Source organism: Salvelinus alpinus, chromosome 3, assembly GCF_045679555.1.
Source record: "Salvelinus alpinus chromosome 3, SLU_Salpinus.1, whole genome shotgun sequence".
NCBI lineage: Eukaryota > Metazoa > Chordata > Actinopteri > Salmoniformes > Salmonidae > Salvelinus > Salvelinus alpinus.
Window position 1 is genome coordinate 25,117,348 of NC_092088.1, and position 23,104 is coordinate 25,140,451.

The 23,104-nt window shown below is 45.7% G+C and overlaps 1 protein-coding gene across 4 annotated transcripts in view; it reads left to right on the plus strand.

Annotated features, from left to right (window-relative positions):
* ntn2 (netrin 2) overlaps positions 1-20,370 on the plus strand; it is a 58,870-nt gene extending 38,500 nt beyond the window's left edge. For 3 of the 4 annotated variants that reach the window (XM_071392267.1, XM_071392266.1, XM_071392269.1), the window contains exons 4-7: positions 5,501-5,650; positions 11,575-11,631; positions 15,624-15,701; positions 15,961-20,370. In XM_071392267.1, the coding sequence (XP_071248368.1) occupies positions 5,501-5,650; positions 11,575-11,631; positions 15,624-15,701; positions 15,961-16,343 (668 nt within the window). In that variant the 3' untranslated portion in view covers positions 16,344-20,370. The remainder of the gene's footprint in view (positions 1-5,500; positions 5,651-11,574; positions 11,632-15,623; positions 15,702-15,960) is intronic. The other variant, XM_071392270.1, reaches the window with a different exon arrangement.
* The last annotated feature ends 2,734 nt before the right edge of the window (positions 20,371-23,104 follow it).

Consider the following 23,104-nt stretch of genomic DNA (forward strand, 5'->3'; position numbering starts at 1 on the left):
TGGCTCGTTCTTACGCCGAGAGCTTTTCGTATTGGAGAACAACCCAATTTTCCTGCGCTTGTTGCTTGGGGAAATATGCAAATCAATAGCAGAGGGAGACTGCATTCTTTCTCAGTTCTGTAGGTTAGTGTGAGATGTTAAGGGATCGCTTATAGAGAACTCAAAACAACATGGACGGTGAGAACTGCCAACACTCATAGCCGGGAAGGGCTTTTGTTGGAGATTTCATGGTGAGAATCTCTCGTATTTGACTCCTGGTCAGTTTTCCACTCCGGGGCTAACCCAAGCAGCTTTTAAACCAAAAGGTGTCAAGTACGGGACAGCACGCTACTATTGTCCATGTTAAATACTTTTTCATCACACTGTACTGTAGTACAGTACAACAGTACCCATTCTATTATTCCACTCACAGAGCAATTGACCATGGCACAACCTGAAATGTGACACAGTAATTGACTTTAGCAGAAGTCTTTTGCCCTTAACAAATGACAAGTAACACACGTAAAAGACTCCCACAGATGTGTTGATATTAGCAGCAGCTGTATCGAAATGTATGTCCCCGGTGCTATTGCAAGACCCGTCATACACACATACACACACACACTCAACCCGTGCCTGCGAGTGCGGCAGTGCTTGGGCCCAGGAGGCTGTGCAATCTGTTTTTATCAAAGCGGAGCAGTTTGGGGTCAGACCCGCGCGGTGGTAAAAACTTTATCGCCTTCCTCTCGGATAGCAAGATGTGACGGAAATGAACGTTCCCGTGGAAACGGCCCTCAACCTGGGCGGCTGGCACCATGATTGATCAGAGCAATCCTAGCCCCTTTTAGAACCTGTCTCTTTCCCTTTCTCTCCTCCTCTCTCACTTTCTCTCCCTCTCTGTCCGAGGAGTATGCTCTCTTCTCATCTCTTCTTCTCTCTAATCCTCCAATTCGTTCTACCTTTTATTTCTGCCGCACTGTTTTATATATTTTTCCTCTTGTGACAGGGCCAGGAGAAGGGTCAAGGGTCAAAAATGGTCGGTGTCACGTCTGAAATGGAGTAACGGCAATAAAATACAGGTGTTTTTTGAATGGGACTAAGGAATGGGCGGTTAGGTCTGGAGGGTTGGGGGGGCGGAATGTCTGCTTCCAATCAGACCTCCTCTGTGGACGAGTGTCCATGTCGGACCTGCTGTGTGTGTGCGCACGTGTGTGTGTGTGTGTGTGGGTGTGTGTGTGTACGCGTGCATGAGTGCGTGTCCAACACACAGTCTACAAGGATTGCCAGTTTAATGGACAGGCCAGACTCTGATGGATGGGTCAAGTGGCAGCGTCACTCCCATCTGTTCCCAGTTACACCCTTGTACTTAGGTAACACACACACAGGTCCCAACCCCCCTCCACCCCCAGTGCCCTCGGCCTTCTGCTCCAGCCCCAAGTGCCTCTCTATGGGGTGTCCCAAGCTCCTGCAGGCCTGGGCAGCGGCCGCTGCCACTCTCCATCCGCGGATTTACGCTGCTACGTGCATAAAAACAGCCGGCAAATTAAAGAAACATGCTTGCCATAACCAGCGCGGGTGTAACCAGTCTTGCCTACGAGGTCTTCAATGTCAGAGCTTTATGTGTCTCCAAACATGTCCTAGTCTTGGCATCTATATCGACTAGAATTAATGTCAAAGAAAGGAATTTAAATTTAGGCCGTAGAATATGTCAGCAGTCCTTGCCAACAAAAAGCCTCAAATATACTTTATACTGAATGTACCAAGATTTGTCCTCCAAGTAGCTTCTGAAGTGGACCATATGCGAATAATTTCTTATAGAATAACTTCGTAGAAACAAGGGAATTAGGAAATCCAAGATAAATCATTCCAAAACCGAAACGCTCATGCCAGTATCGGCCAGATGTCTGCAGAGCAAACCGCCCAATTAGAAAAGGTGAAATACTTGGACCCCTTTTGAAAGGACTGTTTACTCAGTTACTCACACGCACTCACATGGTTTGTTAAAACACACACACACACACACACACACACACACACACACACACACACACACACACACACACACACACACACACACACACACACACACACACACACACACACATACTGTTTGCACCCACGCGCACACACACACACACACACACACACACTGAGCGCCATTGATCTATTCAGAGTTCAAGAGTGAGCAAACGCCTGCTGTCCAAAGACTACAAGTCCCAAGGTGGTGTCTGTCTGTCACACCTTCAGTCACACAGGCTTAAATAGTCATCAACATCTGAGGACATTTTTACAGCTTTTTAACTGGCCCAAGCCCCTGCGCGTAAAACTTCAGAAAGACGGTGTGAGGACGGAGGTGAGTGGCTGGAGGGGGGTGCCCCTCCCCGAACACCATCCTGGCACTCATCTGTTGTTTTTCTGAGCTTAACAGACTTTGAACACAATAAATAACAGTAGATTTACAGAGTACTTTAATCCCATTTTAAAGCAGTTACATGGATTGAATGAACATGTATTTGCAGTATAACAACATATTTGACTTTTAATGAGGTATTATGTTCAACTCATAAACATGCAGATAAATATGTTTTGATTGTACCAATATAAGATGGCCATATTCTGACATCTCCTTCATTTGTTTCTGTGTTAGTAACACAACATTTGGTACCAGTTGCCTTTGTTATTAGACAATCAGCGAAACAATGGATTGGTTCAGAAATGATTGTCTGTTGCCGTCCCACAAGTCTAGGCATGCAGGTATCATCCAGACTGGCACAGACTTTACCAGACAGATCAAATGACGGGAAGTTTACACTTCTGTCCCCCGCATTTAGTACAGCAAACCAGTTTGTACATGATTTGCTATATTTCTTTTTATAAACTACCAGATTATTCTAGTCTCTCTGTTTGGAGTGTAGAGCATTGATTTCTATATCGCTATTGTGCATAGAGTAGTGCTGTGTTATGAAATCAGAGACGTTTGTGTTGTTCAACAACCTGTGTCTCTGGACTCGGTTTTTAGTGGACTCATCAGCTGTGTTTTATTAACACATACTGTATAAAGGGGCGCCAATCCCAGGAATGCCAGAAATTCCAAATGGATCCGCGGCCCCGTCCGTGCTGCACCTGGGCACAGGAACAAGAGCAGGAGAGAAGGACATTTTGGCAGGAGAGAAGTCACATAGTAGACATGGAGCGAAACAGGAACTAAGTCATACCAGAAGACCGGACACACATTTGACTTTCAACCTCCCTGTGCGCCAACCCACTCAATACAAACGTATATTACTAATATATTACCAACACTGCCAACCAACGGCCAATCAAAGCCTTCTGTGAGTTTGAAGCTGGGTCAGGTGGTGGGGATTTTACATGCAACGCGAGCCATCAGATTTACGAAGCGAGCGCAAACTTCAAACGAGCGTACACACTTTGACACCCCAGCCGGACACCCGGACGGAACAGCCACATGTGCATCTGAAGATCAAAGCACTAACCCTCCACCCCACCACCCGCCCCCCCTCACTCCTAATTCTCATGGTCCAGACTCCCTCCACCTCACCACACCCCTCCCAAATCAACAGGTGGTAGAGTCCTTACTCCTCAGTTGTGATGGCAAAATGATCAGCACAAATAAACATGTTCACACACACTGAGGGAACAACACAGCAAGGCCCTGAAGAAAACTCCTCATGTTAGCAGCTGCCATTCCTTGGCAAGCCCTATCAGAGACTGTTGGGTTACTGGGTTTTCCCCAAAGGCTCGTTTCGCCCTTTCTTGTTGTTTTTATAAAAGCAGGAGGACAATTACCAGCTATCACATTACACTTAAGTAATGCAGTTTGCTTTTGCAATTTTGCAACTTGGCGAGCTTGTTTTCTACCTAATTTAGCCCAAAGTAGAGGGAAAGAGCCGTCCTCCCCGTCGGTAGTTTTTTGGGGGCCAGTTGTTTTTGGCCAAAAGCAATTATTTATGCCAGAACAGATCGACAAGATAAAATGCCAAATGTTAGCATTGAATCGAGGGGGCAGAGTTTTTTTTGTTGTTGAATTTTTCCAAAAGCATTGTCTTTTATTGTCTCTGGACAGAGGAGCTGCAGTTCCAAGCCAAGTCAAAGGGTTCAATCGCACCCTTTAAAGTAAAATGTTACGGGGATAGTAAAGTTGTATGGTTTTGTGTGTCAAGATAGTCTCAGATTGATCAGTGTAAAGTGTAATAGTGATACTTGATAGCGTGCGGTTGGAGAGGTTTATCTTCTACATTTGATAAGTGTGTGTGTCTGTGTGCGGCTTTCCTAAGGAAGACATGTCTGTTTTCCTTGTTGAGCCGGGTTGAGCCAAGGTGAGGTGAGGGAGATTTAGTCTTGTTTATGCTGATGAGCACACCAGAGGCAAAGTTTGGAACATGTTAGCCCTCTCTCTCTCTCCCTTTCACCGTTCTTCCCCTCTGCATGTCTTTCTCTCTTCTTCCTCTTCTTCTTCTTCTCTCTCTCCTCTCCTCTCTGTCACCTTGTAAAGACCTCTTGTAAGAGAGGAGCTGACCAACAGGCCGGGTCTTGTATCCCAGCAGCTCTTTAAACAGAAGAAGACCCGTATTGCTCAAGGTGCGTTCGGACGGACGGCGCATACCATAACAGCACATAAAAGACCGGGGGGACGGGGACTCTCTCTGGGTGGCGTGTTGCCGTCGGCACGCAGTGGGCGCCAGGCAGATTTTTGGGAAGTGATGAAACGGCAGAGTGGGTGTCACACACAAACAGGCACCAGCGTAGCACCTAAGAGACCGGGCAAATGGAGGCGTTTCTTCCCTGTCAACACACACACGCACACACACACACACACATACACGTATGCACACACACACATCTTTGCCAGGCAGTGCCAGGTCCGTAAACCTGGAGGCGACAGTAGCAGGGTAGCCCAATTGAGCAGAAGGAATCCCAGACCTGGAGTGTGAATGATAGAGGAAATAGACTAAAGGAACACTCAGTCTTGTTGCATCTGGAATACAGTTGGATACTTCAATGGCAGATGATGATTAACTAGGTGTGTGTTGTGCTACAGAGCCTATTCATACGAGGGTTCAAAATGCCATCTGATTTGATCCGAGTCACAAATAAACCTTGAAAGTGACATTGAATATGTGTGACGAACCTTAGGCGACTTAAATGTTTCTCAACTGGCCACATCTAACCATCTCCTCTCTCTCGCTCGCTCTCTCTCTGTCTGTCTCGCTTTCTCTCGCTCTCTCTCTGTCTTTCTCTGGAACTCTCTCTTTCTCTCTGTCTCCCGCTCACTCTCTCGCACTCTCTCTCTCTCTCTGCCTGTCTCTCTCTCTCTGTCTGTCCCTCGCTCTCACTCCCGCTCTCTCTATCGCTCTCTCTGTCTCTCTCTCTCTGTCTTTGTCTGTCTTTGTCTGTTTCTCTCTGTCTGTCTGTCCCTCGCTCTCGCTCTCTCTCTCTCTGTCTCTCTCTGTCCCTCTCCCTCTCTCACCTCCTCCCCCTCTCCCTCCGTCCTTCTCTCCAGCCTGTGACTGCCACCCGGTGGGTGCGGCAGGTAAGACGTGTAACCAGACGACGGGCCAGTGCCCCTGTAAGGACGGCGTGACGGGCATCACCTGCAACCGCTGTGCAAAGGGCTACCAACAGAGCCGCTCACCTGTGGCCCCCTGCATCAGTGAGTAGATCACAGATACACACACAGGGCCGCTCAACCGTGGACCCTTGCATCAGTGAGAATATCACACACACACACACACACACACACACACACACACACACACACACACACACACACACACACACACACACACACACACACACAGAGACATTGACATGCATTTAACAGAAGCACATATTTACTTGTCACCAGGGGAAGGCAGTGTACTGTTTTTGCTATCAGTAGCCACATCGAGCCTGTGGGAATCGAGCCTGCACACACACATACATATGCACACACACTCGCACACGCACACACACTGTGTGTTGCTGTGGTCCTGGCCAGTAATCTATCCACCAGCGCTGACGTGTGTGTGTGCACCAGAGCGTGACCAAGGCAAGGCCTACTTCGTGCTGAAGGCCCCAGTGGTGGCACACACACACACACACACACACACACACACACACACACACACACACACACACACACACACACACACACACACACACACACACACACACACACACACACACACACACACACACACACACACACACACACACACACTCAACCTCCCTGTCCACCTCAACCCCGGGCTCTGTTTGTATCTTTGTTGTCATGCCCACTCCAAGGACAAGGGGTTGGTTTCACCCCCCCCATCAGGGTTTTACCAGAATGCCCACGCCAGTCTCTGCCACCACATCTACTAAAGGCTTTACACTAAACCAACCACACAGGGAAACCATAACATACCCATGTTACATACTGGAATACCATTACCATGTTACATACTGGAATACCATTACCATGTTACATACTGGAATACCATTACCATGTTACATAATGGAATACCATTACCATGTTACATAATGGAATACCATTACCATGTTACATACTGGAATACCATTACCATGTTACATAATGGAATACCATTACCATGTTACATAATGGAATACCATTACCATGTTATATAATGGAATACCATTAACATGTTACATAATGGAATACCATGTTACATACTGGAATACCATTACCATGTTACATAATGGAATTCCATTACCATGTTACATACTGGAATACCATTACCATGTTACATAATGGAATACCATTACCATGTTACATAATGGAATACCATTACCATGTTACATAATGGAATACCATTACCATGTTACATAATGGAATACCATGTAACATACTGGAATACCATTACCATGTTACATAATGGAATTCCATTACCATGTTACATACTGGAATACCATTACCATGTTACATAATGGAATACCATTACCATGTTACATAATGGAATACCATTACCATGTTACATACTGGAATACCATTACCATGTTACATAATGGAATACCATGTTACATAATGGAATACCATTACCATGTTACATAATGTAATACCATTACCATGTAACATACTGGAATACCATGTTACATAATGGAATACCATGTTACATAATGGAATACCATGTAACATACTGGAATATCATTACCATGTTACATAATGGAATACCATTACCATGTTACATAATGGAATACCATTACCATGTTATATAATGGAATACCATTAACATGTTACATAATGGAATACCATGTTACATACTGGAATACCATTACCATGTTACATAATGGAATACCATTACCATGTTACATACTGGAATACCATTACCATGTTACATAATGGAATACCATTACCATGTTACATAATGGAATACCATTACCATGTTACATACTGGAATACCATTACCATGTTACATAATGGAATACCATGTTACATAATGGAATACCATTACCATGTTACATAATGGAATACCATTACCATGTAACATACTGGAATACCATGTTACATAATGGAATACCATGTTACATACTGGAATACCATTACCATGTTACATAATGGAATACCATGTAACATACTGGAATACCATTACCATGTTACATAATGGAATACCATTACCATGTTACATACTGGAATACCATTACCATGTTACATAATGGAATACCATTACCATGTTACATAATGGAATACCATTACCATGTTACATACTGGAATACCATTACCATGTTACATAATGGAATACCATGTTACATAATGGAATACCATTACCATGTTACATAATGGAATACCATTACCATGTAACATACTGGAATACCATGTTACATAATGGAATACCATGTTACATAATGGAATACCATGTAACATACTGGAATACCATGTTACATAATGGAATACCATGTTACATAATGGAATACCATGTAACATACTGGAATATCATTACCATGTTACATAATGGAATACCATTACCATGTTACATAATGGAATACCATTACCATGTTATATAATGGAATACCATTAACATGTTACATAATGGAATACCATGTTACATACTGGAATACCATTACCATGTTACATAATGGAATACCATGTAACATACTGGAATACCATTACCATGTTACATAATGGAATACCATTACCATGTTACATACTGGAATACCATTACCATGTTACATAATGGAATACCATTACCATGTTACATAATGGAATACCATTACCATGTTACATACTGGAATACCATTACCATGTTACATAATGGAATACCATGTTACATAATGGAATACCATTACCATGTTACATAATGGAATACCATTACCATGTAACATACTGGAATACCATGTTACATAATGGAATACCATGTTACATAATGGAATACCATGTAACATACTGGAATATCATTACCATGTTACATAATGGAATACCATTACCATGTTACATAATGGAATACCATTACCATGTTATATAATGGAATACCATTACCATGTTACATAATGGAATACCATGTTACATAATGGAATACCATTACCATGTTAAATACTGGAATACCATCACCATGTTACATAATGGAATACTATTACCATGTTACATAATGGGGAAACCGTACCATACTGCAGGGGTTCCCAGACTCAGGTCTACCAGCATCGCGGAACATCCTGAGCCCAACTTCTAGTTCTATGGACATAAGCACTGTTCATAACACGCACTGTTCATAACAGAAACTGTTCACACCCCTCTTGTTGGCGGAGATACAATTTTGCAATTTTAGAGCTTATTTCCTGCAATTCTACACATTTAGTCATCGGGTGCAGAGAACATTTTACAGTTTTAAAGCTCCTTTCTGTGCAATTCTATACATTTTGCCATGTCTAATGTGCATTCATGTGATATTTGACTGAATCAAACATTACAACAGAATGTATGGTCTAAAAAACCTAGCTGACATGGGCTAGTTGATCTGGACATTTCTGACACATTATAGCTCTCTAAGGTATGTGTAACAGTTTAACTTTATGGCGTCCTCTCGCCCCGACCCGGGCGCGAACCAGGGACCCTCTGCACACATCAACAACAGTCACCCACGAAGCATCGTTACCCATCGCTCCACAAAGGCCGCGGCCCTTGCAGAGCAAGGGGAACCACTACTTCAAGGTCTCAGAGCAAGTGAAGTCACCGATTGAAAGGCTATTAGCGCACACCACCGCTAACTAGCTAGCCATTTCACATCCGTTACATATGCAATGACTGGTTTGACAAGAGTAAAACTGATGATGCATTACCCAATTTCAAAATAACACCTTGTGCATTATACTATTACAACTTTCAAGAGTAAGTTGAATGCCGGACTGAGTTCCCCCGCTGCCGACCCCTAGCCCCCACAGTTTGGGAACCACTGCATTCGAGAGAAACCATGAACCATGTACCAGCTCCAACGAGGGGTTTACAACCACACATGTAACATGGCAGGTACAGCTGCTTCATTCCCGGTCTCATTTCTATAGCCAGGTAACAGCATGGTGGAGAGTCATGTTCCCTGGGATGTCACAAGCTAGCTATCCCATTAGTGGGTTTACATTAGTTTAAAAGCTAATTATGATAGATAGCTCAGGTACACACTGCTGCACTCGGTTAGCATGAGGTAAGCTAGCCCATCCATAAATCCACCATTGCCTGTGTTCGATTAGAAAGTCTGAGTTTTCAATGCCTTCAGCTGCCATGTAAAAAAAAATAAGGAATTAGACAATAACCCCAGGAACATTTGCTCACTATTTGGGCAGGTTGTAAAAGAGAATATGTTCTCAGTGAACCTGCCCTGGTAAAACAAAGGTAGGGACAGAAGTTCCTAGCTGGCACCAGTCCCGCAGATGAAGGCAGGTCATGGTGGTCTGATCTGGGGTAGATCAGTGCCACCCTGAGATCCCAGTACCTGATTACCGTTCAGGCTTTAGCACGGTCACATGCCAGTACAGTGTGTGTGTGTGTGTGTTCGTGCTCTGTGAGTGTGTGTGTGTGTGTATGAATTAGATCACTAGTCCACCGCCTGCGGGCAGGAGGAATAGAGGGCAGCTTGCCATCGTGCTGTGCCATGTGGTTTGGCACAACTCTCTCACACACACACCAGGCTTGTGTAACCCTGAACCAACCACACCAAACTATGGTGTACCACGCCAAGCTATGCCGTACCCTACCCCGCTATGCCACGTCGTGCCACATGGTGCCATGTTGTTGGTCTCACATTGGTGTTACAGAGCAGATGGCGGAGGGCAAAAAGGAGAAAACAATAGCGGTCGCGGCCGACAAAACCAATCAGACACTTTCTGAAAGACACCCAGTGAAGAGAAAGAGTTTTTCTTGGCCTCAGTGTGTGTGTGTGTCAGCGCGTGTGTGCGTGTGTGTATGCATGTGCATGCCATCTGAGGTTTCCCCTGTGAGCCAGAGGGCATCTCTTCCCAAAACGCCCTCCATTTGATTGGTACTATCATTCCTCCCCGGTCAAGCCCTTCTGCCCTCTAACACAGTACGACACAAAGACCAGGCGTGCTAACAGCCAATTAGTATGATAACACTGCGCCTCATCTGAATATCCCTTTATCATCTCAATATCCACTCAACCCTCCACCTTCAGAGGAGGAGCCCACAGCTTGGCGTGTCTTTCACCAGCTGCTCTCCTTTCCTCTCGGCCTTTACCAAGCAGTCCAAAGCTCAATGCCCTATTTGTTGTTCTTGGTAGGGGTGTCCATAATTTCGAAGCAAGCCAACTGTCACTTGCCTCTCAAAAACACTCTTTCCAGAAAGCTCCTTGTCTGTTTGTTTGACTCCAACCCGGTCCTCCTCCTTCTAACTCCCCAGTCGAAAGGCAAATCCCTCTGGGTGCACGCTAACGATGCTAAGCCAGCGTCCCAATCATCCTGTTGTTGTTATCATTGAGGCAGTGGATTTGTTGTTAGCGTTCACATTTCATCGCTTTGCATTAGCATTTGTATTGAAAAGGGGGCCTTCGTTGTGGGGGGAATTCTTTAAGAATTGAATTCTTTTGGCTTTGGTGGAGACTGGCGAGGGGTTCTGGTTGAGCTAACCAGGCGTATTGAGGGAGTTTGCATCTGTCTGAAGGTGGCTCTCCCCATGTCCCTGTTTGAATGCATTGATCTCTTGCACCATGGTGCTACTGTTTTCAGAGGAAGAGAGGTCGGCTCAGACAAAGTATGCTTCTACTGTTGTGTGTGTGTGTGTGTGTGTGTGTGTATGTGTGTGTGTGTGTGTGTGCCAATATCAGTATCTTTATCACTGTGTTTAGGTTGATATTTCCACCCTACACCCTCCCTCTCATTCTTCCCACGTCAAATAACTGTGATTGAATTCAGGCATACTTTATTGGCTTGACCACACATGCAAAGAGTAGGCATATGGCCAGCAGTTACACCATGTCTACATAAAATGTATAAATTGTTTCCATAAAACTCTAGTTAAAACTCTGTTGTTCTGTGTGTGTGTGTGTGTGTGTGTGTGTGTGTGTGTGTGTGTGTGTGTGTGTGTGTGTGTGTGTGTGTGTGTGTGTGTGTGTGTGTGTGTGTGTGTGTGTGTGTGTGTGTGTGTGTGTGTTTCAGAGATCCCAGTGGTGAACCCTACAGCCATGGTCAGCAGCAGCACAGAGGAACCGGCAGGTTAGTCACTCCCCCACCCTACATCCCACACCTGACACCTGTGTAACATTGAAAAAACACAACTTTTTTAATATTTCTGGCCTCCATTTCTAAACTGGGTTAATAAATATTCATGGAGGGGGTGGGCCTCTCTTTTGATGTTCCGTGAAGAAACGACTGCTCTGGATCCAAGTGAGATTTTCCATTGTCTTAAAACCTGCATTCTTGGCACGACGTCTGCCTGCTAGCCTTTAGCGAGTTAGCTTTGCTCCGCTGTGCTTGAAGCCCGACTCCAGCCGAACACAAAGCCAACGGAAAGGCTGCAACAGAAGTGATTAGTTGCAGTTTGCTAGCCCGGGGAAACTTCGGCGGGGAACTTTCGAGGCGTGAAAAGAGTGTTGGCGACCGTCGTTTTGGGGGAGAGCGCTTTCCGCCTCTGACTCCTGGCAGTCCTCACTCCATCCAGGCTCTCTCCAGTCAATTATTCCCCTCCCGTTTTTTTAACGCCTTCGCCTCTCCGGGCGGAATTGTGGCCCAGTGTTGATTTGGAAACGGTGATTCATCACAGGCTTTAACTCAACGCCGTGGCGACCACAGACGTACCTCCCACAACGTCAGGACCCCCTCCTCAGCTTTCACAGTTGATTCGGCTGAGACACGGCCCTCTCTAGAAGGCCCAGGCCAGAAGAGATGTTCTGTAAGGCCTGGGACTTCTCACACTGCAGGGGATGCATGCAAACTAGCCAAAGGGGGGCAAATGAGTTGAGCGAGAATACTTGATGTAGAATTTGCTATATATCTAAAGATCTGGGATCAGACCTTATCCCCAATCCTAACCTTAACCATTAGGCGGATGGATTCTTTTTTTTAATCCTGTATCAGTACTAAGGACTAACATGTACCTACCGCAGAAGGAGAGTTTGTGGGAGGAAGGGATTTAGACTGGTGACCTTTGATAGCTAGCCAAAGACCGAATGGGTCTCAACTTGAAGGAATTGCAATATGTCTAGCTCGGATGTGAAAGTTGTGCCCTCTGATAGGCTAGGTGGAATTTTCCCCACATTGCTTACACCAACTTAGTCTCTGCTTGGGCTTGTAACCCTCACACACACAGTACACTCCTTTGTGTGTTTCTGCATCCCTGGGAAAGGGCTTTTCCACCGTGAAAAACAAATAAGAGCAGTTCTTTATCGTTAATTCATCCCCACACAAGTGTACAACATACAGGATAATTTTCTCTTCCATCTCTCCTTTAACCCACACCCCATATACCAACCAACCTCTCCTCCTCCTTAGGGCACTCAGGTACCCAAAAACGTAAAGTGTGTGTGTGTGTGTGTGTGTGTGTGTGTGTGTGGGGGGCGGTGGACGCAATTTGTCATTGTCACGGCACTGTGAAAAGGGACGGGGGAACAAGGGTAACCGGAGCCGCCGAGTCGATTGTGTGTGTTTTCAGCCATGGCTCTTCTGGGTCAATGGGCGATTCATGGGGTCTTTTCCAGGTGAATGCCCATCAGTAAGTGACTCTTCATGGGAAAACACACACCACTGATACCGAGGGCTGCACGGCTTGCCACTGTACCAGGGTACCATGCGGGCACACATACACACAACACACACACACAGACACATATACATACACACAAATACTGTATATACACACACACATACTAATTTACAAATATATAAACACACACACACACACACACACACACACACACACACACACACACACACACACACACACACACACACACACACACACACACACACACACACACACACACACACACACACACACAAACACATGTATATGTACACAAAAAAAAAAAACACTTTGGAGCCCAAGATCCTATGGGTAAAAGCTAGGGAGCAGGATTAACTGTCCTTTTCTACTTGACTGGCCGGTTGAACTGCTCTAGCATATCACTCAGTCTGTTTTCTCTTCACTCCTGTAGATGGACATTCAACAGATTTATTCAGCTCTCCCCATGACTGATTCAGTGTGGCCTACTTCATCAATTCATTCATTGCGCCCTCTCCCTAACCACACACATTCACACACCCACGCACGTACACCAAATCCCCCCCCCCCCTCTCTCTCTCTCTCTCTCTCTCTCTCTCTCTCTCTCTCTCTCTCTCACACCACAGAGAAACATGCACAAACACACACGTTAACCCAGGTATGTTTTACTGAGGTTTATTGAAAGCCGCTGTGAGTGAGAGGTAAAGGAACTAGGCAGCTGCTCTGGCCTCTCTCTCCGCTTGTCGCTAATAAAAGCTCCATCACTCTAATATACGGGCCAAGCCTCCCTGACATTTTTACTGGTTCCTCGGCCCCCTCTCTCTCTTTCTCCTCTTCCTGCCCTCGCCTGCTCCGGCTCTCTCCAAACCCTCAGCGAAACGAGCAACACGGCTCCCTCCTCGCATGCGTCCGACCCTGAAACCTTTTTTTTTGGTCGCCATATTCCTGCGAGCGATCACTTTTATTTTGTTTGTTTTGGAGGAGGAGACTGCTTCCCTGCACAACTTCTGACTGATTTTACTTTGAAGGCAACTAGAGAGGGAGACCAGGGAGACCGCATATACCTGGACTCACGTCTTTGTGATTTCACGCTAGCGGCAAACGAAACCTGGTGTCTTCGGGACCTTTGCGCAAGACTGGTCAGCAACTCTGTCCCTCAGTGACCTTTTAAACCAGCGCTATATTGAAGTATCCAACCCAAAAAGGTTTTATAAACCCAAAACAAGTACAGTAGAGAGGTGGTTTAATGAACATGTTTGACCCTTTGTCCCTTCCTCACAACTCCCACTGCAGTGACATTAAAGCCAATTGGCCATTTTAATAGTGAGTGGCCCGTCATAGCTTAGGGAGAGGTTCTACCACAGAAGCTTACATTGGGTTGTCCCACAGCACCACTGGGTGTTACGTTGTGGTTTGGCTGGCCCACATTATTCACTCCTTTGTGTCCATTCATGTGTGTTTTCTCATGTCCTATATGGATCTGTAAGGGATCAATTCAATCAAACCTGTACAGTCGGTCGTTTACTGCAAATGTTTTTTTTCAACCGCTCTAGTTCACACACCTATGACCCAACACCCACCAGTCAAGTCCCAGAGAAAAGCGCATCGACCACAGGGCAGCTTCATCCTCCTCCATACGTACAGCGGGTCAGCTGTGTGGTCTCTCTCTGGCCGTAGTCTCGCAGCCATGAGGCTGCTGTGGGCTACTCACAGCCATCCAGCCATGACCACTTCCACCGCGCTCTGTCTTTTCTCAGGGTCCCCCAAAAGGCAGGCAGACATGTCAAATGGAACACTTTTCCCCCTCTGTAATATTCCACCCGCCCGCGACTCCCCCAGCGGTTATTGCAGGGGCTTACGTGTGATTTGTTTAAGGTCGTATATTACTCCAGCAAACCCGACCAAACCTAACATTTCCTCTATCCAGCCGCCTGTCTCAGAGTCCTGGCACTCGTGCTGTGTGTATATATATGAATGTGTGTGTGCATGCCTGTGTGTTTGCATGTAGGTGTGTGCGTGCATGCGTGTGTGTATGCGTGCATGCATGTTTGTGTCTATTTGTGTGTGTGTGTGCGTGCATGCATGTTTGTGTCTATTTGTGTGTGTGTGCGCTATGTGCGTCTGCTACATGCGTTTTTATGTACCACTTTGTGTGTGTGTGTGTGTGTGTGTGTGTAACACAGTGTGTAAACGTCTCAAGTGTGTAATTGTTCTAAGAATGTAACCATGTCATCATGTTCACTTTATCATCTCAAATGTGTAACTGCTGTGTGCGGTTATGTGTGTAATTCTCCTAAGTGTGGATCTGTTCTGTTATGTGTGTAATTGTCCCAAGTGTGTAATTCCCAGCAAGTCGGACTCCAAATGTAAGACTGCCTTATGTGCAGGTAGCCGATGTTTTGAAAAAGGGAAAAGCCCGCACACATGTAATTGTGGTGCATAGACTAAAAATGTATCCGGTGTTTAAAATGTGTTCTTCTTTTTTCAGCAGATTGTGAATCCTATTGCAAACCAGTGAAAGGGAATCTGAAGATCAACATGAAGAAATACTGCAAGAAAGACTATGGTGAGCGAACAACTGAATGCATCCAATTTATTTATCAAGCATGAATAAGTAGTACCCGTACTAGAACAGTGAATTATAACAGTAAATTGCCATCCCATCAGTCCGAAACGTGATTGTTAGTAGCTATATGGTATTATATGTTATTATACTATATGTTCCAGGCTTTTTTTGCTAAATAGTATTTTCAGTTAGTTTACAGTTGTGTTAGGACTGTACCTGCATCAGTTGTAATGGTTGGTTTGTCTGTGTGCCTTATCAGCGGTGCAAGTCAACGTGCTGGACATGGAGACGGTGGGCGACTGGGCCAAGTTCTCGGTCAACGTGGTCTCGGTCTACAAGAGCCGCGGCGAGCCGCTCAAACGGGGCGACAACGTGCTATGGATCCATATGAAGGACCTGGCCTGCAAGTGTCCCAAAATCCAGATGAGCAAGCGCTTCCTGGTGATGGGCACCAGCGAGACCGGGCCGGGGGGCCCTGGGGCCGGGGGGCCCGGGGCTGGACCTGGGGCTGCTGCAGGAGCAGAGCGCGTAGGGCTCCTGGCCGATAAGAACAGCCTGGTCATCCAGTGGAGAGACGTATGGACGCGGCGCCTCCGGAAGTTCCAGCGCAAAGAGAAGAAGGGCAAGTGCAGCAAAGCATGATGGGGGAGAGCAGCGCATCCTCAGCCAACCCCCCCATGACCCCACCCCTACTCCTACTCCTACCTCCCCACGACCCCTTCCTAGCTCTCGGCTAGTTCGCAGGATAGAACACGACCCCCCTAACCCCATAAAAACCCTGACCCCCCCCCCAAAACGGGGTACACTGCACATTACAGAGACTGCATGTATATTGCCTGTTTAAGGACCACTTTGTGTATATTGTATAATTATTTCCTTTTTATTTTCTGTTTTAATCATGGGACTGTGACTGTCTTTTTTCTATTGGTCTGCCTTAAAAAGGGACCATTAAAAAGGGTACGAAGTGTAGACGAGTGGATACCATTCCCTTTCTCGACAACGACAGCAAAAATGTCCACACTCCCCCACACCCCTGCCCTCTCCCATTCCCCTTCCCCATTCAGACTGCTTCAGTCCCCCCTCCTGCCACCATGTTTTAGTGTTTTGAAACTATCGAAGCTCACATTTCCCATTCTATTACCAGGAGTATCCATGGAGCTCAGATAATCAGAGAGAGAAACAGATTTTTTAGTGTTGTAGCAAAGTGCCCCATGCAGGGGAGAAGACAAACTGCACAACCTCAGTTCGTCTGCCTCCTCCACCCACTGTTTCACTGTCTCTAAACCCCCACCTTTCTCTACGCAACTGAGATTACTGGCCTAGAGCGGCCATTTTGTCTTGTACTCCTATTCCGTATGTAAGATATGTAGACATGAACTCTCTGCAGTAGTATCTCTGGACCAGAACCTACAACGGCTGCATCCTCGTCCTCAGAGGATCCTTCTAACCACAACAAAGGCTGTCCCCACAGGGGCCTTCTCCAATGCAAAACGTCACTTCTACCACCACTGCCATTACAATATATATACAACTTCAGACTGAGGCATCTGCTACTCTAGTCTAGACTATACAGCTGTTGACAGTGACCCCACCGCTCACTCACTGGTTCTACTGCTCCAGTCATAGACAGACAGTGGCACTGTTTGGACACTGGCAAACACTAAACCCTAATAATGTTTATCTTTTATTCTATATTCATGTACTTCTGCTCTCAGATTCCTATACTTCTACAGACCCCACTGTCTCACTATCTAAGTGAAGACCCCCCCCCCCCCCCCCCCCCACACACAAGCCTTCTCACCACGAGCAGGAAATGGAATCATGCATTACTATCTGACTCATGTGAAGAAAAATAATCTTGAGCGGGACTCCAGCAGAGTGGAAAGTAGCCAGCTTCAGAACAGAACAATGCCCTTGATACTAGGGAAACTTTTGGGGGGATATTTTGTGTCATGTCTTCCACTGTTTGTTGATAGAAGGTCCTGCGGGTGTCATTGTGTGACCGATATCGTTTGTTGGTTCAATTCTATTATTTCTCTTGTCTTTTAAATGTTTGACACTTTCGACGAAGTGTCCAATGACGGGCTAGTGATCGCTTGCCGAAAGAAGAGCTCAAAATAAAGAGTGCCATTTCACGAAGAACAGACAAAGGTTGGATTAAGCTCTACCTTTTCAACTGTAGCTTATTGACAAACTGAAAGAGTCCGGAACGTTCTAGGCTACGTACACACTGCCTGATTGTATTATGATGCGATAGTCTATTTCAATCCTCATGTCTTTGTATGTTTGCATGTTTGTGGTTTGGCTGGTCCGTCCGATGCGAAGCGAAAAATTTACAGTAAGCAGAGCATGGAATTAACAAATGTTAACATCACAAATCCAGAGGAAACCTCCTTAGTCATCTCCCCTCATTGGCCTTGCCGACATTTCCCTCTCTTCGTTGGCCAATAATGCATCAGCCTGTTTCTAAATTGAATCAAGAAAATGAGAAAATCAGGACAAAAACGAAACCACAAGGGAACGTATGTTTGCTCTCAAAGTTGCTGTTTTGTCTTTGTCCTTAGGTCATTTTAAAAGCGTATTACGATTGATTTCAAAAATAGAAAACGTAAACACATTGTGAAGGGGTCATGCTAGCTAGCTGTTAGCATGCTGACAGTAATGTCATGCTAGCGGTTGGTTGGCTGCAGTGCTATGTTTGGTTTGTCACATTTCCAAGCCCCTCAGAAGAGTGTCTCTCCCTCTTGTCAGGCCCCAGTTCCTTTCTGTTCTGCAACATGTGTGTTTCTGTGTCTTAGATACACTGTATGTCCAAAAGTATGTGGACACTAATTTGAAGGGGCGTCCACATACTTTTGTATATGTAGTGTACGTGACAGTAGTGGGACAAAGGCAGCCAACCGCAGTCCTTCAGTGGTGTAGGTCTTGTTTTCATTTGCTGAAAGAATGTATATAAATGAGAAAATGTCAAATGTAAAAACCGCTTAAAGACACATGGTATGATTGTACTTTCTTATGAGATTATGTCGTTAAAGCTGAGAATGTAGACCGAGCGTTGTCATTCAAAAAAAAAAAAAACGCTGAATGGATTTAGAAGTTGTTCACATGAAGGTCTGTCTGGTTAGATTGTAGGTTTTATGTGTAACAGTTGTGGGTCCTCCCTCATATGCGTCAATGTTTGCATCATACAGTATTCATTCAACATGTCGCGTAGCACAGTGCTCTGAAAACCAATCCAAAACCAATCCATGACCAAAGTGAACTAGGTTGTTTTCCATACATTTTGGTGTAATATATAATGTTATTTCTTAGAACAGCAAAAGAGGTCAGACGGAACCACTAACATTTCCGAGTAAAAGTAGCGTTTCCTTAGAGGAATTCCCAGAGATGGAATTTCACAAAAATGCAGAACCAAATCGTCTGATTATTTATGTATTTCCGTCCATGACAAGCTGTCAAACAGGTGGTCTTACAGTAGCCACCATTTCTTGGCCTGGTATGTGGGGAAAGCATGGGCAGGTTTGATGGATGTCGAAGTTACGTGTCCAGAACCCCTTTCTCAGACTCAACCCAGAACCAACCCGCTTCCTCACAGGGTTATACTGCACTGTCTACAGTGCCTAGTAGCTCAAGTGTGAACCTCAACACTTCATAATACTGTATAGCCTGGTCCCAGATCTGTTTGTGCTGTCTTGGCAACTCCTACAACTCCTATGGTAATTTTCCAGAGGAGTTGGCCAGACAGCACAAACCGATCTGGGACCAGGCTATGAATAATATCCAGCAAGACAAAAATCACTATACTTTTTCTCCCTTTACCTCAGTCTCTATTTTCTTCCTCTTTTATCTGTGCCACCCTGAATATTGGACTACAGATAACAAGCTTTACTAAACCCTGCAGATGTTATTTAGAAATTGAAACGTACCCCTCGAAAGCATTTTGTAGTCTTCCTAGGGCGAGCCACCCTGTTGTTTTACTTAACAAGCCCCACAGCTTGGCAGTGGAACCAGGGTCGTAACTTGCTCTCTTTGTTCCCCTCCCGCAGTATTTATAACGTCCACAGGTGAGAGAGAGAGAGATCATTAAAGTACCTTATAAAGTAAAAACATAATGAGATATACACAAATGGACGGTGAGGAAAAGTGAGTTATGGTTAAGGGAGTTGAAGGAGAGAGTCTGTCCATTGGGTATAATATGGACTGAAGTGCCAATACTTTTTCTGTCATTGTCTTCGTAAAGCCAGTAAGTAACAAGCCAGAGAGACAAGCTAAATTATTATACGTAGAACATTTTAAATATATATCAAAGCCCAAAATGATTGTAACAATGACTGTAGACCTACTGCTGCCAGGTGTTATGAAATATGTGAAATCTTGCTCAAGAACGCATTGAAAGGGCAAAATTCTATGAAATGTCTCCCCATTTGCCAGAAGCCCCCTCTCCTGTCCTCATGACATTCTGGTCACAGAGTTACACTATAGAGCACCACTCACACAGACGATGTCCACCTGCCTTCTGAGGGCCGATGGGGTGTTGCCTTCCGCCCCATGCACCCCCCCTTCCTTCATCACTCGTGTTATTATGAAGTCTTCCTTGTACATTTTCCTCTGATGCAATGACCACTGACTTTTTAATCGTAAATGACAAATAAATTATTAGTTAATGAAATATGTGTATCGTTTGTCATTTTGGGGATCATGCAGCAGATCTAGATCAACGGCTGCTATGCTGCCATCGGGGCCCAGACCCAACTGTCCGTGTGTGTGCGTTTCCATGTGTTTGGTGCATGTGCTCTTATACTGATGACTACGTGGCTAGTCAAGTGGCCTGTATTGTAACCTTTCTGATTTTGGGTGCTGCACTGGGCTGGCCGTGTGTGTGAGAGTCTGATCCTGCTCTGGGGTTTTTACTCCAACTGAAGACGGGTTAGACTACAGTAGGTGGGGAGACTAGGAGGGAGACTAGGAGGGAGGCTGGGTGGTTCCCCACCCAGGGCAGAGCAGGAGCTGAAGCTCTGAAAATAAACAGTGGGGCAGCACCCGCTCCCCGCCAACCCTCACCTCCATCTCAGTCCCCCCACCTCCACCACACCTCAGAGGAAACCCAACACCATTGCCTGGGACATGGCAGGAAACTCCTCTCTCCTCCCCCCCTCCTCTCTCCTCTTCCCCCAGCCTCCTCTCCTCTCTCCACCCTCTAACCAAACAGGCCACAGCCATCCTTTTAGTTAATTACAGGAAAGCAGTAATTTATCATTACTCTCTCTCACTGGACCAGAAATAGGGCCAGAGCTGAGATGAAGACAGACTGACGCTGTGACGGTCCGGACGTGACAGACTCATTTTCACGCCACTTCGATACAGCTAGGACTGGAAGTGATTTTCTCAGGAGGTTAGGAAACCATTTTCCTAAACTTAACCCAAATTCTTTTAACCTGCTACGTTAATACTCCTAACCTGCTGCGTAAGTTCTAACCTGCTACGGAAAAGTGACTTCCAGTCATAGCTGTATTGTAGCGTGGAAAGAGTGGTTCTAGGTCCGGCCACACTGCGGCACGTCTCCATTTGTGACAGATGTCCATCCCACCTTACCCTGCGGCCGCCCCATCAGTCTCCAGCTCCTGTTACTCGCAGAAGGCACGGCCCTCTGGGATAGGGCTTCAAGAGGTGAAGGGAGTAGGGAATGCAGGAGGTATTACTTGGAGGTATATTTGGGCTGCTCTCCTCTCCTGTCTTCTTGTCTATCTTCTCCTTTCCTCCCCTGCTCTCCCCTCTCTTTTCAACTCACCTCCCCTGTGCTTTCCCACTCCAAGAGAAGTTGGACTTGTGGTGTTCCAAAAAGGAGTTATCTGGAACTCCTTCTCTTCAAGGGTATAGGAACCCCACTCCCCTCTGTTGCTGCTTTCCCAAGGGCTGGTAGACTGGGAAAGACAAATGATGTGCTGAAACCTCGCTCAGCCATACAGGAAGTACTTGCCTGACATGACATCTCAGACACGCGCCAGTGGGCCCTGGTTGGCCTCTCTGGCTACCGGCGGGCCAGCCGGCCAATCCCCTGACTGAAAACAGAGCCAGAGGCTGGGCTGAAGGCGTGGGCCCAGGGAGCACTGCTCTCACTCTCACAGGGAGACTGGGGGTCCATCAAAAACATCCCCATAAAGTACAGTACCCCAAATATACTGAACAAAAATACAAACGCAACATGTAAAGTGTTGGTCCCATTTTTCATGAGCTGAAATAAAAGATCCCAGAAATGTTTCATACGCACAAAAAGCTTATTTCTCTCAAATGTTTTGCACAAATTTGTTTACATCCCTGTTAGTGAGAATTTCTCCTTTCCAAGATAATCCATCCACCTGGACAGGTTTGGCATATCAATAAGCTGATTTAAACAGCATGATCATTACACAGGTGCACCTTGTGCTGGGGACAATAAAAGACCACTCTAAAATGTGCAGTTTTGTCACACAACACAATGCCACAGATGGCTCAAGTTTTGAGGGAGGGTGCAATTGGCATGCTGACTGCAGGAATGTCCACCAGAGCTTTTGCCAGATAATTTAATGTTAATTTCTCTACCATAAGCTGCCTCCAACGAACGTCGTTTTAGAGACTGACAACCGCAGACCAAGTGTAACCACACCAGCCCAGGACCTCCACACCCGGCTTCTTCACCTGCGGGATCGTCTAAGGAGTGGGAGGGGAGGCTCTGAGGAGTATTTCGGTCTGTAAAAAGCCCTTTTGTGGGGAAAAACTCATGATTTGGCTGGGCCTGGCTCCCCAGTGGATGGGCCTGGCTCCCAAGTAGGTGGGCCTACTGTATGCCCTCCCAGGCCCACCTATGGATGCGCCACTGCCCAGTCATGTGAAATCTATAGATTTTTTTCAATTGACTTCCTTCTATGAAGTGTAACTCAGTTAAATCTTTGAAATTGCTGCATGTTGCGTTTATATTTTTGTTCAGTGTATTGATTGATTTTTTTTTTCTTCCAGAAACTGTTTTCTATTTAGACATTCACCAGAAGCAACCCTTATTAATAGAAATTGTAATATATGCTTAGTCTATGGCTTATTAACTGTTAAGTACTAGTGAATAAGCGTTGAATAACAGGTTATCCTATATCCATCACTAATATCATTACAGACTCCAGCCATTTCAATCCTATATCATCTCTCAGCTCTGACATGGCTTCTTGAGGCCGGACCTTTGGGATACTTAATCGCAGCCCATGATTGGTCGAGGGCTAAAAGCCCCAATAGCCCCCAATAGCTCCTGGAGTCCAAACCGCTGCCCTCGACAGCGATGTGTTGACAAGACCCCCATCAGGGCCGTTCACCTGGCTTACTTTGGCAAACGCTCCCGCAACATGATTAAAAATAGGGCTGTTACTCTTTTCCCCTCA